This window comes from Tinamus guttatus, unplaced genomic scaffold (assembly GCF_059628265.1).
Source record: "Tinamus guttatus ecotype Peru unplaced genomic scaffold, ASM5962826v1 Tinamus_guttatus_pri_ptg000211l, whole genome shotgun sequence".
NCBI classification, from domain to species: Eukaryota; Metazoa; Chordata; class Aves; order Tinamiformes; family Tinamidae; genus Tinamus; species Tinamus guttatus.
Window position 1 is genome coordinate 7,369,350 of NW_028288745.1, and position 14,913 is coordinate 7,384,262.

At 35.0% G+C, this 14,913-nt stretch overlaps 1 protein-coding gene across 3 annotated transcripts; it reads right to left on the reverse strand.

Moving 5' to 3' along the window:
- Positions 1-887: 887 nt before the first annotated feature.
- On the reverse strand, positions 888-14,231 carry SLC35A3 (solute carrier family 35 member A3). Of its 3 annotated transcripts, XM_010213726.2 has the most exons (8): positions 14,016-14,231; positions 8,024-8,228; positions 6,968-7,122; positions 6,739-6,861; positions 5,484-5,655; positions 4,358-4,476; positions 3,704-3,837; positions 888-1,344 (listed from the first exon to the last, which is right to left on the reverse strand). In XM_010213726.2, the coding sequence occupies exons 1-8, from the start codon at positions 14,049-14,051 to the stop codon at positions 1,254-1,256; spliced, it is 1,035 nt and encodes a 344-aa protein (XP_010212028.1). In that variant the 5' UTR covers positions 14,052-14,231; the 3' UTR covers positions 888-1,253. The 3 variants fall into 3 exon arrangements, with proteins under 3 accessions (XP_010212028.1, XP_088380565.1, XP_088380567.1); XM_088524439.1 differs by lacking the exon at positions 14,016-14,231 and having other exon boundaries at positions 8,024-8,337; XM_088524441.1 differs by lacking the exons at positions 3,704-3,837; positions 14,016-14,231 and having other exon boundaries at positions 8,024-8,337.
- Between the last annotated feature and the right edge of the window lie 682 nt (positions 14,232-14,913).

The window sequence follows — 14,913 nt, forward strand, 5'->3', positions numbered from 1 at the left end:
TTTTTGTTTGACTGGTCCAAAACAAAAGGACAGTATGCTTTTATATTAACCTCTTGCAGAATAAATTACTTTTCCACTAAAGTAATTCTACCACTAGACTGAATAGCTCTAGAGAATCCATTTGGTTTGTTGGCTCAAGGACTCTAAGCCATTACGTACAAGTGCACTGAAACAGCCTTAGAGAGTTCGTGAGTAAACACCACACTAAAAACAGACAAAAAACCCCAAAACAGCATCCCTCTGTAATACAGTATTATACAGCATACAGACGATATACGTAATGACACCATATGGAGCCATTACAGATGACAGTAATGCATTTATTATGGGCCTTTTAAAAATCGTAGTTAAAAAAAGTTAAAAAAAAATCCTTGAGAATATTTAAAGTACAAAAACTACTTTAAAGGTTCTAGCAACAAGCTGATTCGGAATGAACATTATATCTGGGCAAGCACTCCATCCCAACCCTAACGACCGTGCGCAGTTACTGCAGGAACCCTGGGCCTGTGTTTCCAGGGTTCCTGGCTCCTTGGGAACACTAACAGCCATCCGGAAGAAGGCTGGAGTTTCGTCACAGTCTTCTAGCTCTTATATTGAACTTCTCCCCTTGTGCACTCAGCTAAGGACGTTATCATTCTCATAATAGTTTTACATATGCAACAGAACACAGATTTCTGTTATTAATCGGCCTTCTAAAAATATAAAGATATGTGATATTGTGAAAAGGTCTTTCAATGATACCTCCAATTTTCAGTTTTAATAAGGAATATCTAATTAGAATCATCACTTTAGAACTATGATGTGTGTTCAATTGATTTCATGTAAATAGACAGTTTAAAACATATTTACTATAATTAAATATAGTCAAACTGCAAAAACATACAATCTGACAATGTTGTCATGTGCTCTTTCAAAGAGTGCATAGAACTTCTCTGCAGCAGTCAAAACAGTAAATTCTTTTGATGCAATTCCAGTCAAAGCTGTAAACATCCCTAATTGCAGTTTGCTGGAAACTTTTTGTTCCCTTCAAGTTTTTATTAGCGACTTGCACTGGGCTTTCCCCTACCATTTTTTCATCAGTTACATACAGTATCATCATCCATCCTAACTCCTCTGATTGTTCAGAACTACTCATAATCACTTCTTCATTAGATTGAGGGCAGTAATCCTCTCCTTCCAGTGCACAATGCCATCTCTCATATGCCGTTGTCAGCAAGACACCCAATACATGGTCTTCTTGGTAAGGAAGTCTGCTATGCCTTAATGGGATTTCCTGCAGGTTTTGGATCATAACCATATAGGAAAGTAGCTGCTATTACAAGAATGGCTCCGAAGAAAAAGACACTGAATAAAACAGGAAGAAAAATAAGTTAGCTATTTTTAGTTGAGGAAATGTTATTAAGTAATACAGTTTCAAAGAAAGGACATTTTTTTCTTTTCCTTTCTTATTACTCCATGAGAATATAATCAGGATAACTAGCATCTGTCCAACTTATAATAAATTAATTATTTGGACTTATTTTCCTGGAGAATGATACAGGAAAAATAGGCAAAATTATGACATATTATGAAAAAAATCAAACAAAAAATATAGTTTCATGAAGCAACTACCAAAGGGATAATCAAAGTAATCATATTTCCTTCTTCTGACCAAAGCACTATGCAAAATGCATGCAAAAGAAGCTTGAAGTTAGCGAGCAGTGGTTTGTTGTGACACAAAGAACCAGTCTGCAAATCATTAGATCTTGTATTTTGGCAGATATATAAGTATTATACAACAAAGAAGTATTAAAGAATCTTGTGTATTGACACATGAGGGAGTTTGACAGTATTTAGGTAACTGCAGGTTTGAAATATAATATCCAAAGCCATTAAACAATAAATTACATTTTACAAAAGAAACCTGTTGACAAGACATGCTTAGTGTTAACAATTTCATTTTCTGAAGAAAACACTATAGAACAGAGAGCATTAATTACTCCCTAAGCCCTCAGAGAACACAGACGACCTATTTCATATTTCACTGCAATACAATTGAGCAGTCAGGTACTTATATATACTACCACAATCAGAAATATTTGTTGAAATTAAACAGTTTCTGCTCAAATAAATTCAATGCGTATATGCAACGTAATAAAGATTATTTTTGACCAAAAACTCAGGTTGTTACTCTGTTACATGAGACATCTCAAGTTTGTTAAATAAGATAGAGTCAAGTTTTACATGCTGCTACTTAGCTTCATCTCATTCAATTATTTACCAATGATTTCATTTTGAACATGCTTGGAGGGCTAACAAGTTACTTATTAACTTACAGTTGAAAAAATATATTAATTTATAGTTAAATAAATCTTATCACATTCCATATTTGTTTTTGCTTAACAGGTTAAATGCAGGCTACTTATAATTTAAAGTCTTAAATCTAAGATGCTTCTTTTTATATCGTCCATTGTTCTAATGCCCTTTTTTGTATATTAAAATAAACTCCTACAAACTTTGAAATACAATTTTTAGATACAATTGTTTCCGTGTATCAGGGAAAAAAAAAGTTAAAGTTACTCAAAATATTTTTACAATTTGAGTATGCGGAGTGTATGTAGGTCCATTACAAGCAACAGCAGATCCTATTTATATATCTGAGGGTGGGCACATTATTTTTATACTACATACATTAACAGGCACTGCCAACATAAAAGTCATCATTTCAGAATCTATCCATGTATAAAACAGTACTGCACATAGCTACTAAAATCAGATCCACAAAAATCACAGAATCACAGTGTATGGGGCCTGGAAACGTATCCGTTTACTTTCTTTCTTGGTTAAATCTTTTAGTTAATAAATATGGTATTAGCTTTAGAAAAAAAAATGAAGTCTTTGGACTACTGGATATCCTTGGGCAACCAAATCCTGTGTTATAATTTCCACATTTGTCTAACTGCAATTATCTCTTTCAGAAACTGCTTGAGCATGGATGGAAAACCATACAGCAGGATTATCATCCCTATCACTGTTGAGCTGTAAGGCATTTTGTGATGAGATGAGTTGCGGAAGATAGTTCTATTTAAAGGATAAAGAGGAAATTAGAGGCAGGCAATCCCTTTTCCACAGACTTATCCAGAAGGGCCAGCAGGGGGGAGCCGAGTTCAAGAGTAGAGCTATGCCCATCCCAGCCAGGTATCTGACCCAAAGAGAAGTGACTTCATAAAAACAAAGAAAGACCCAGAGGACAAAAAAAAAAAAAAAAAAAAAAAAGGGGGGGGGGGAGGAGGGCATTAAAATAAAGGTTAGAATAAGAACAACTAGAACAGGAAAAAATACAAGAATAAGACAAAGGAGAATGGGCATGGAGGAAAAGTAATTTGGGTACATTAAAGAACAAACAGGAAAAAAACAGAAGAGAAGGAAAAGTGAACTAAAACACAGAGGCAGTAAGAGACAGGTTCAATAAAAACTGAGCAGAACTGCTCAATTATTTCTGAAATGTGGGGAACTGGATCTTAGAGAAAACTAAACATTCCCCTCTGTACTGCAAAATTAAGCATAAATTATGGCATATTATAAAACTAGACTTTTATGTAAAGGTTTGATCTAAGCCTTTTACGAAGTGTGCCCTGTTTGTTTTTATTTTTGCTCTTGTGTCTGGTAAGCATAGAGGTGTTTCCTTCTCCCCGCCCCTGTACATGTGGAAAATAACACTCACCTTGTAGGGACAAAATCTTGCAGCCAAAAATAGGAAATCAGTGTTGACAGTATAATAGAGAGAGATGTTGCAAACCCCTTTAAAATGTTGTCTGCATATTTTATAACAGCAGCAATCACAAGGCCTCCAAGTGCCTGAAAAAGACAGAGGTTCAGATATGCAACCCAGTGATTTCAGTGAGAGCATCTATTTTAACAACACGCACTTACTTTAGAGAAAGCTTTCTTGTCTATCTCTAGAAGCATTAAATTTATTTCATGTGTTACTGCTGAAGGTAACTATTGCAAAAGTTCTTCATTATCTAATGAAGAAAACACTGATTATATTTCCAACATTAAATTAGTGGAAAATGCTAATATGCACATTTTTAGCCACAGAAGGAAAAAAAACCCACATATTTTCCTTTTTAAATATTTTTAGTATTTTTTAAATAAGATAAAGTGTTGTGTAAAATGAAAGTGAACAGTATTACCATAATATTAGTTCAAAGATTTCCCGATTTTTATGCATTTTGAGGTTTATGCTAGTAGGGATGGACCACACTTGACTACAGAATTTTCAGTAGCTTTATGGGCAAACATTAATCCTCCCATCATGTATTGAAAAATAAATTTCAAGTGCCTTCATGGTAATGTGTGATTTTAGGTATCTTACCTGCAGAACAACAACTATCCAAGTGAGTTTATTATATCCTTGAAAAAATCCATGCTTTGACAGTTGTTCTCCATCATAAATATATACACCCATCAATCCAAATATGCTACCAAAAAATCCTGAAAGTGAAAGATTGATTGATTGATTCAAAAAGCTTCAAAGCTTTATTATGGTACTTCCTTACATTCATTACACAGCCCTGATCTTCAGGCTGAAGATAAAAGATCTTCATGATTTAATTCCACACCACTGTGGATTTGATCAAGAGTCTGTATCAAGGTGTTCGAAAGATCAAACTCTGCCAAAAACATTCATTTAACTATTATATATATATATATGTATATATATGTATACACACATATATATATGTATACACACACATGTAATTTTTGCCTACAGGGGAAAAACTAAAAGGGAATCCGCTCAAGGAAGAAGGGCAGCTCCAACAACCACTTCTGCAAAAGAACAAACGATACTACTTTCATGGGATTTCCAACATCATAAGTTGGGCAAACTGGTCTGGGATGAGGAAAAGCCCATTCAATAAAAGGGACCTGTTCTGCCACCATTAATGCCTAGGTCTTCTAGACGCAGAACTACAAGTAGAGGATATTTCTTTATAAGTAAGTGCACAGTAGATAAGGCTCATAGTACAGCACTCACCTTCGCACTGAAATAATCACAAGTTCTTATCTCAGTTTTGTTTGCACATGAAGCAAGGCTTTATTTTTCTAGTTTTAATAAAAGTTCCTGCCTATAAAAACTGGCTACCCAGGTATGGAGAGGGGAAAAAAAAAAAAAAAAAAGGAAAAAGAAAAAGAAAAAGGTCTCAAAGTATTGAATTGAAAACAAATTTTTAATGCTCCTGCATTTTCCAAAATATTGTCAGATAAATAATCAAGTTAAATCAAGAACTAGGATCAGATCAAAAAGGAATTCTCACAATTCCAGCTAGCAGTCTTAACAATAGTCTTATTCCAAGCTTTAAGAGTTCATTTATGAAGAACAGTGATTTTTTGACATTTTTATGATTTTTTTTGCACTTTAATTGCATCTTAATTGCACCTTGCATCTTAATTCTTCTAAATGTAATATTGCTCTAAGAGAGTATTAAATTCAAACTTACCAAGCTGAATGTTTCTGATCCACACAGACTGTTTAGTTTCCTTTAAAATTTTCTCAAAATAAACCCCAGCAAATCCACTAGAAAAGCATGCTATAAGAACTGCCATCAAGCCTACAAACTGAGATCCAGCTGAATGTTCCTTAGCGGATGTTGCTTGAGAGTCCGAAGGCCACTGGATGCAAAAACAGTTAAACTTCACTCATAGAATTAAGTCACGAGCATTCAATAAATGCAAGTTTATTTTCTAGCAATAGTAACAATTAATAGAAACAGTCAGATGCTAGTACAGTTTTACATTTTGCATCATACATATTTTTAAAGAAATGCAAAGTCACAATTTTTCTTTCTGCATTCTAGTAGGGAGTAAAACTGGGCCTTAACTGAGGGGATTTCCATTTACTTACACAGGTCAGGAATTTATCCAATAGATTTTATAACCTGGCACTGTATCTCACTCCCAAGATGAATTTTATCCTTGTGATGCAAGTTGCCAACCTTTGCCATCTAAAAGTTACCTACCCGTTCTTTACAGAAATACAGGGACAGTCAGAAAAGTCACTCGTTAAGACAGGACGAACTGTCATTTGAATAGGCTTCTCTTCAGTGATTATGCAGAAAACTAATCTGAATTTTGTGAAGCAAAATCTCACCATACACCTAAACCTTGCAGAGTAAAACACAATGCTGTGAACAAAAATACATACAAAAAGTCTGATAGGTATCATCAGAATTTTTGGTTCTGAACTTTTTTTTTTTAATTTAATAATTATAAAATGTAGAATATTTTATTTAAAAATTTAAAAAAATAATTTCTAGGATATGCTCAGAGTTCTTACAAGAGTCTGTGTTCTCATGGTCCTGCCCTCCATAGTGCACAAACTGCTGTACCTTAGAAGTCAAATTCACCCCTGAACGGGTTCAGATGAATTTGCTGTGCTGAAATACATCACAAGACCAACCCAAACCCTTGACGTCAGAAGAAACGTGCTAGTAAACAGTATTATCTGAGTGACTGTCAGGTTACTCTGGATGCCATCTCATTCCCAGTAGAGTACTAGGACCACAAAGAGGTGTTGCCTTTTGCCTGCGAGCCCTATCTGCTATTTGGCAGCCTTGGCCAGCAGTGATTTGCAATTCAGCCATACGTTGTTTTCGTGTGAAGTTGGTACAATCAGGAAGCTGCATAATCATTATAGAAATCCACATTCCTTGAATAAACATATTAAATAAATACAAGGCACCTGTTAATATTTACCTGCACAAATGCCACTCCTGTCATCAAGATGACTAATGAAAGCCATTGGTATACACCCAGTTTTTTGCTTAACATGAACACAGAAAACAATGCTGTGGTAAGAATTTTCAGTTGATACGTAACCTTAAAAAACAACAACAAAAAAAAAACAAAAAAGCCACAAAACAGTTATTATCACAATATTCATGTTTTTGTGTGAAACCTGTAGAGAAAGTCAAATGTACAATACCTGATATGTGGCTGCATCTAGGTTTGACAATGCTATATAGAGCAAGTTATTCTGAAGAGTGTAAATCCCTGATGGAATAGCAAGTTTGAGAGTTTCCATGGGCTTATTAAGAATTTCATCACGCAGCACTCTGTTCAGAGTCCGTAAATTGCACTCTATCAAAAGAAGCAATAAAAGAAACAGAAATTCACTAAATGCAAACCCTTCCATGCCCCCTCACCAAAAGGTAGCTATAATCTGTTCTTTAAAATTGGTGACTCCTTTTTACAGCCATCATAGCTATCAAAACACCAAACTCTTTGTCTTGCTTTCATAAGGCTATTAAAAAAAATGCAAACACTCTAGCCTAGAATACCAAAACTATGATCACTTACAATATCTCAAGTGAAACATACTAACGATCATCCTATATTTGGAGAGCATAAATCAAAGATCACCAGTTTTGCCTCACTTACGATTTTCTTTTACTTAAACCCCAAACATTATCTGCAGTCTCATTTGAATATGCACATTTAATTGCTTATGGAATTAGCAACAATTAAGTATATACAATGATTTTTTTAAGTCACTGAACACCAGATACATATGTCAAATCTGGAAAATTCAGTACAATGTATGAAATAAGAAATACGGTAGAATAAAACTTTTCCTGAACTTAAAACTAGTAATGAAATTGTTGTTCCCTTGCACATCCGCATGACTCTGCTCATTGTAGGCTTTCATATTATCATTCTTGCTTTGGACACATTAAAGCTGTTCATCTTTTCCTGTTGCTACTTAGAGGTTTCATAAAATGCCTGAGCAAACACAAGCCTCAAAGCTGTTAGTGGGAATTTATTCTTTCTTAGTACTCACATGCCCTTAAAGAGTCAGCAAGTATACATGTTACATAATATGTTGAAAAGTGAAGCGTGATTAGAGTCTTCTCAAGACTATTTCCTAATCAGATGGGAAACTCTTTTTGAGATTCTTGTGCTCAAATGTATGTTTTGCAGTTGCCACTACAATACAGAACATCAACTAGGAAAATTACTTGGTGCAAAATTTGACACATACTACTATCTTTGTAGACCAATAAAATACAGGTCAAAATCTTCAGAAGTTCAGCAATAACTACTGCAGTGGAGGATAAATAACGAGGTCCTTCTTCTTTCAGTGTCCGAGAGTAACGCATGGTCAAGACTAAACTTGTGGTCTGAAAAACCAGGATGCCCAAGGAAAGGTATTTTAAATTGGTAGACATTTCTTGACTTTGGCTTTCCTGAAACAAAACAAAAAAACCCAAACACACACTTAAAAGTGTGACAGACATTTCCATTAAGAATGAGCATATTAGAAAAGTTATCCAGGGAACTCAGCCCACAAAGCAAAACAAATACCAAAAGACTGAATATTTACTATTTCAAAACAAGTTACTAACATATTAAATTAGCAGGTTATACATAACAAGACAATTCACAAATTGCAAACAAAAGCTCTTTGGAAGAATAATCCTTATTATATGCAAAGGATGTGACAATGGACCATATATTTGCAAAGTGCACCAACAGACATATTTTAAAGCTGAATTTAAGTTGTTTCTAAGCTTTTATAGATTTTCTCCGGTCAAGTATATGAAGACAGCTGAATCCCTATATGATACAGATACTTAAGAGGTGCTGTGCTAATCTGCAATTAACTTTGAATCACAGGCATACAGAAAAATATAAATCATATAAACCATACATTTGTGCCCTACCCAGTAAATTTGTTTACAGCAAGAATCCTAAGGCTGCAAAAGCTTTTTAAAAAGTCTATTGGAAAATGAGAAAAAAATGCCTGGATGCAGAAACACACAGGGTTCTTTTAAGGAATCTTCGAAAACATTATTGTATGAAATAGTCTCATTTAATTCATGGAGTAAATGAATTGAATATTAAAGAAGCAACTGCAGAAGATGGTATAAATCAGATATTTAAAGATATGAGTGAGAAAAAGAAACTTAATTTGTTAATATTTCTCAAAGAACAGATTCTTGCGGAATAACCCACTGCCTGAAGATGATCACTGTGGAATTACGTATCTCCAAGAACGAAATGGAGAAGAGGATCAGTTTGTCAAACAAAAGTGCTTTTGAGGATAAGTTTGCTAAGGAGGAGAAACAGAAGAACAGCTTTCCTCAGGATACAGAGAATCAGACGATGAAGAAGTCAGAGATCATACCCCTCAAAGGAATACCAACCGCACACACAAGACAGAAGGAGAAAAAGGGGGAAAAAATCTTCAGAGAGAAGACAGGACTGAACGTCATAAAAAAAGGGCATGCTTCCACTACTGCAGAAGAACAAAATGCACATTTGTAACAGCCAACTTGCGCAAACAATTCCTTTCATCTTTCCTATTTACCTATTTTTTTTCTTAGCATCAAGACACAATCTGGCTACACAAATTGCAATATAGTGTTAAGATGAACAATTCTAAATTTCATAAAAGCAGTTAATGAAGTTCTAAAACTCTTAATTTTTCCATTTTCAAAATGCTTCTGAACAAAGTATGAATATAATGCATTCAGAACATTTCTGCTGAGCTCTGACTGACATCTCTGCATTTAGAAAACATGTATAGTGACCAACGGTTTTTACAAACCTTCATAGTTCTTATGAGAACCATTCCTTAACCTTCAAAATGGGTCACAATATCAGAAAATCACTTTCATATAATTACAAGCCAAGCATCTATTCCCTAAGCAGCTTAAAAAGCAATTTTAAGCACCTACCACTAACAGCTTACTTCAGATAAGTAAATATCAAAGCATTCAACATCATATGTACCAACAGACAACACTTAAAAAAAAAACAAACAAAAAAACAGCAGAACTATAGGAACACATACCAGAGCACTAGCTTGAACTGCAGTCACGTCCTCATTAGCAATCTTGATCATGATTCAAAAAAAAAAAAGGTACTTTTTCACAGAAACGCTATTGATTTAATCTTGCTTTCACAGACGAATAACTAACCCATCTTCTCCTGTTCATCAAGTGGTTTCAGTCACACAACGTGATTCAAAAAGCTGCCACTAGCAGAATGCTGCATTTCTTTACCAGAATTCACTAAAGCAAATTCCGAGATACCAAAATTCATACTAAATGGACTGCAAATTTCGAGTTCAATAGTTGAAATAAGGACCTTCATTAAAAGCTGTCTTATCAGAGGTCAGCAAGACAGGCTTGCAGAGAAAAGGTGCCTCACGTTTCATGCTGTACTTTGAACTAGCTGCTTCATCAAGCAGGAACTACACTACACAGACGTGAAACTTTTATCTCAGCCAAACACCTACCCTCTGCTAAATACACACAATACCTCTGAAGTTTTCCCTGTCTCTCCCCTTCCTGCAAAAGGGCTGCAGAGCACTTCCAAAAACTCCATGCAAACTGGAGCAAGCTGGACCCTGCCAAGCTGCCATGGGGAGAACTTTCAGCAGGTGAGCTGTCATCAGCTGCTGTTTCACAGCAGGGTTAGATTTACAGATTACCACCAGCAGAAGTGTAATCGTTCTTCTAAAGACAAGTTCCTGCAAGCCCCATGCAACAGACTGTGCAGCCATTTGCTTAAATAAAGTAACCTTCAGGAACAGGCACACTTTGATCATCTTAGATCAACACTGAAAAGGAAAGTTCCTGTCACAGGTCTTGTCCTGTCGCAGATAACACCCAGGCTTAGATTTCGCACTGGCCTTTGAACTGACTACTCAGTTGTCAGTAGGATGTATGTGTGCCACTAATGCAGTGCTAAGTCCACATCCCTATTTGTGAATTCAAAAACTCAAAATTGAGTAGTCACATTAATACAGTGACTTTACTAGACTCGTTACCCTCTCATGTTATTACTCCAGGTTAGAGAGAAAAATCAAAACTCGAAACCCCCTGCTTCTGCCTACTTGCCCATATACCACACAGACACTCCCTGAAATAACAGCAAGTGCCAGCAACATGGGAGGCAGAGGAAAGTTAAAGCCAGACCTATTTGGAAAGTCATTATCTTGCTTCGTGCTGAGATGGTATTTGCACTACACGTAATTGGTGGATATAACACAGATACTATCATAAAATATTGTTCTCTTTGAAAGTATATGGGGAAGGAATCTGGTAAAGATTTTACAGCATAAGGAAACAGGGTAGAATGTATAAAGGAAGCAATAGTTCCAGCTGAAAAGCTGCATGTTGTGTAAAGTTTGAAAAATACCTTTCAAAAGGAAGTAGAATTTCTAAAGTGGAAAACCACATATTTCCATTTCATAAAATTCACTCAGACAAAAGGATTTTGTTTTTGAACTACTATCTTCCACCTCAATTAACAGCTTCACCACAACAGGCTAATATTTAATATTTTATTTTATATCATTCCTACACTGTCCTTCCAGAAATACATACGAAAATATTAGAATTTACTAGTGTTAAGCCACCAAGAGAACATAATCACTTTGGCTTAACAGGTAGTTATATATATTGCATATGTTTTATTTCTCTATTTATTCTTGAACAAAATTTGCTAATGTCAACAAGATTTTTTTTTGCCATAAGCAATAAAAACAAGACTATAGGACATTTCTTAACATTATGACTTTTGTCTTTTAAAGATCTGATGGTACTAATTATTGATCCCCTCAGCTCCTATGTATCCAGTAACATAATCTTGTGCAAAATTAAGTTTTTCATTATGAGTTTATTCTATATTTAAGCTTGTCTTGCACAAAGTATCTCAGTTGACCAGCATGTTTTAGACTCAGCAAAATATTTTAAGGTTAGTGTGCCTTACATTTTCACAAATAATTTTATAATAAAAAAACAGGTTCCATGAATGCACAAGTCTTCCAAATTTCATGCATTTGATTCTGCATTTCTTCTGAATCAAACACACAAAGTTCTTTTATTACCCCAAACTATTCAGTATTCTGCGTTGTTCTTCATTAATCAACATGAATTAACAGAAAGTCTTTCTTACAGTCAGTGCAGCTGGCTCATTTTTCATTAATTAAAGTTAATTTTCCTTAAGTTTCTAAAAAAACAAACCCACCAGTAATTGGAGAATCACTACTGCAAGTACATAAAAGAAAGTTTGAAAAAAAGAATTCTGCATCCAACAACAATAGAGACCCATATGGCAGATAAAACTAAAAAACTAAATTAATAATGAATTCCAACAAGTCACATAAGGGAGCATATTAATTTCATATTGATGGAATATTTCAATATAAAAGCCATGTCTGCAATTCATTTGTGTTTTATCCATAAGCTAACCAAAAGGTGTGATAGGCTGCATTAAAATACACTTAGGGATAATTACTGCAGGTGCCTAGCACCTCTCAAAAGTAAGATGCAATTTAAAAGTCATGTAAAATAGTTTTCATACATCTCTTGTCATACTGACTGCAGATTGAAGTGTGTTTGACAGCCATCGCTGATACATCTTTATAACATGCTCCTGCAGACTGCAACGGAGGAATTCATGAAAGTGGGAGGTTAAAATGTACCCCTATTTCAAGCTCCTATCCTGCAATTTAAACCTCACTGTCAGGACCTAGGATGGTACAGAGGCAGGAAAGCAAAAGCCTTCCCAGAGTGTAATTTAGGAATGCCTTGCATTAAGAGCAAAGCATGCAAAGAAAATAGTGAAATAAAACCCTTCAACATGCTGTGGAGTTCAGTTAATGCTTGTAATATATTCTACTGATTTGAAGAAAGATTTTAATATGAAAATAACTTCTATTGGCAACTACTCCATTACTCCTAACGCCTTTCCCACAAGAAAAGTTAAATTAAATATATATATATATATATATTATTATGCCTTCAAACTTAAGCTTCAAAGGCTCATTACTTCAGCTGGTCCGTCAGAACAAAATGTTCAGTTATAGATCTTGCTCCTGTTGCTGACTGCTATTTCATTTTATTATTAAAGAGCATAAAATGCTTAACCAGGCAAAAAGCAATTGCACATTAGTTAAAATATAAAGCTACAGAGAAATAAATATTTTATAGAGAAAATACCAAGCTGAGAGAATTAGACAATCAGGTGCTTAAAAAGCAGAAAGGAAAAAAGACACAAAGTTTATTAAGTTCTAGGTGCCAGTACATCAAGTTCTGTGTCTGAGATACGCCGCAAAATAAACACTGATCAAGTCTACCTTATGTAAAGAAAAAAAAGAAAAAAAAAAAAACATGAAAAAATCACGTCTGCTTCCAGTGGAACAGGTATGGACACATTTCCTGGGCATTCTCCTTGAAAGCAAGACTACAGATTAAAGAAACAGAATCGTGTTCTCATATTTCTCAAAAGAAATACGAGCCTAGTGCTGACTAGGACAAATATATGAAGAAGTGGTCAACAATGAGGAAAATAAGTGGCCCAAGAACTAGTTAACTGAACTTGGAGGGCTTATTTTAACAAGCCTCCTCATTCTGCAGCACAGCAAAGGCACTGCTCTTTTTCATGCTGGGTACATACCAATAACACTACTTGTATTGCAACTACAACGCAGCTACATTTCTCAGAGGGCAGTTTATTTCATAAAGCTTTTTTTTCAGAAACTATCAATCAGTATTGTCTTCTTTATGCCTAAAAGTAGTATCCAATGCAACAACATAGTTTATGCATGGGAATTAATATCCCAGATGGTTAATAAGAACTCACAGACCCTTTAGGATCTGGTCAAGTACTGCTGAATTAGTTTCTGAAGATTATACACACATACTACTAAGTGCTGAATTTGGAGCTCTTTCACTGAACATCTCCCTTATCCTTCCTTCCTACCAACACACATATTCTTTCCTATCTATGTAAAATCTTTATAAACTGGAATAATGCTGTAAATATTTGTAATAATCTCAAAATTCTCCTTCTCATTTTATAATGTCTCTATTAATGTGTTCTACCTATCTCCTATTTGACACAGGTTTCTTCCCTCTTCCTTCCCATAGGCTATCCTTGCCAACTTTCCCTCCCCAAATATATAGCAATTTATTTTTCACCTAAATCACTGCAAGTCACCTTATCATTTTAAAACTTACCTTGCTCTTTCTTTTGTTCTTCAGTCTGTTACTCATTCTCCTTGATGGATACTTTACAATGTACTAAGTAAAGTACGTAAAAATAAGCTACGTTTTTTTTCTTAGTGCTCCTGTTCTTCTTGAGATGTACTATTAAAAGCAAATTCTGTAGCTAACCTCTTCCTTTCTCTTCTAGCAGAAGCTGAACAATTAAAGTTTTGTTCTTAAGTGAAGGTTTTGTTAAGGCAGAATTTTCCAGTTTAAATTTAACTAGTGAGAAAGACTGAGAGCAACAAAAGACAAAGTAATGCTTCTACAAGGGTTTCAAGCCAAACAAGCCAAGCAGAAAAAAAAAAAAAAGGATGAACTTTGTTCCAACACAGCTATTTATTGCCCTAAACACAACCCTATCTTGCCCTTTTCAAAATTATGCTGATATGTTTTAGCATTTATACACAGAGCAGTTACACATTTACATGTAACTGCTAAAGATCATGCAATGATCTATGATCTCTTAACTTTGCTCCGAAACGGGTCAGAGGAGGCTTTATCAATAATTCGCTGGTGTTGATGTCGATGGTCAGGAAATTCACACTGCCAAGTCTACCAAATGGAATCCAACTGCATATCACCTCATGTCAAATATTTAAAGATGGTTCTAACCTATACATAGGATAAGTTGGGAACTGTGAATCTTAAACCTGTTTAAAGTTCCCTGTGACCATTTGTTTTCTTTTTAGTCTTCGGTATAAGGGATAAAGTAAGAATCCAAAATAGGATTTCTTTGATGAGTATTTGGTTTGGTCTGAAGAGTGTTAAAGAGTCACCTGTTAAATATAAAACCTCAGTGTTCAGGCAACTCGGGCTCTCACTGAACTAAATCTCACATCGGTACCTCTTACCAGACGAAGACTTCCTG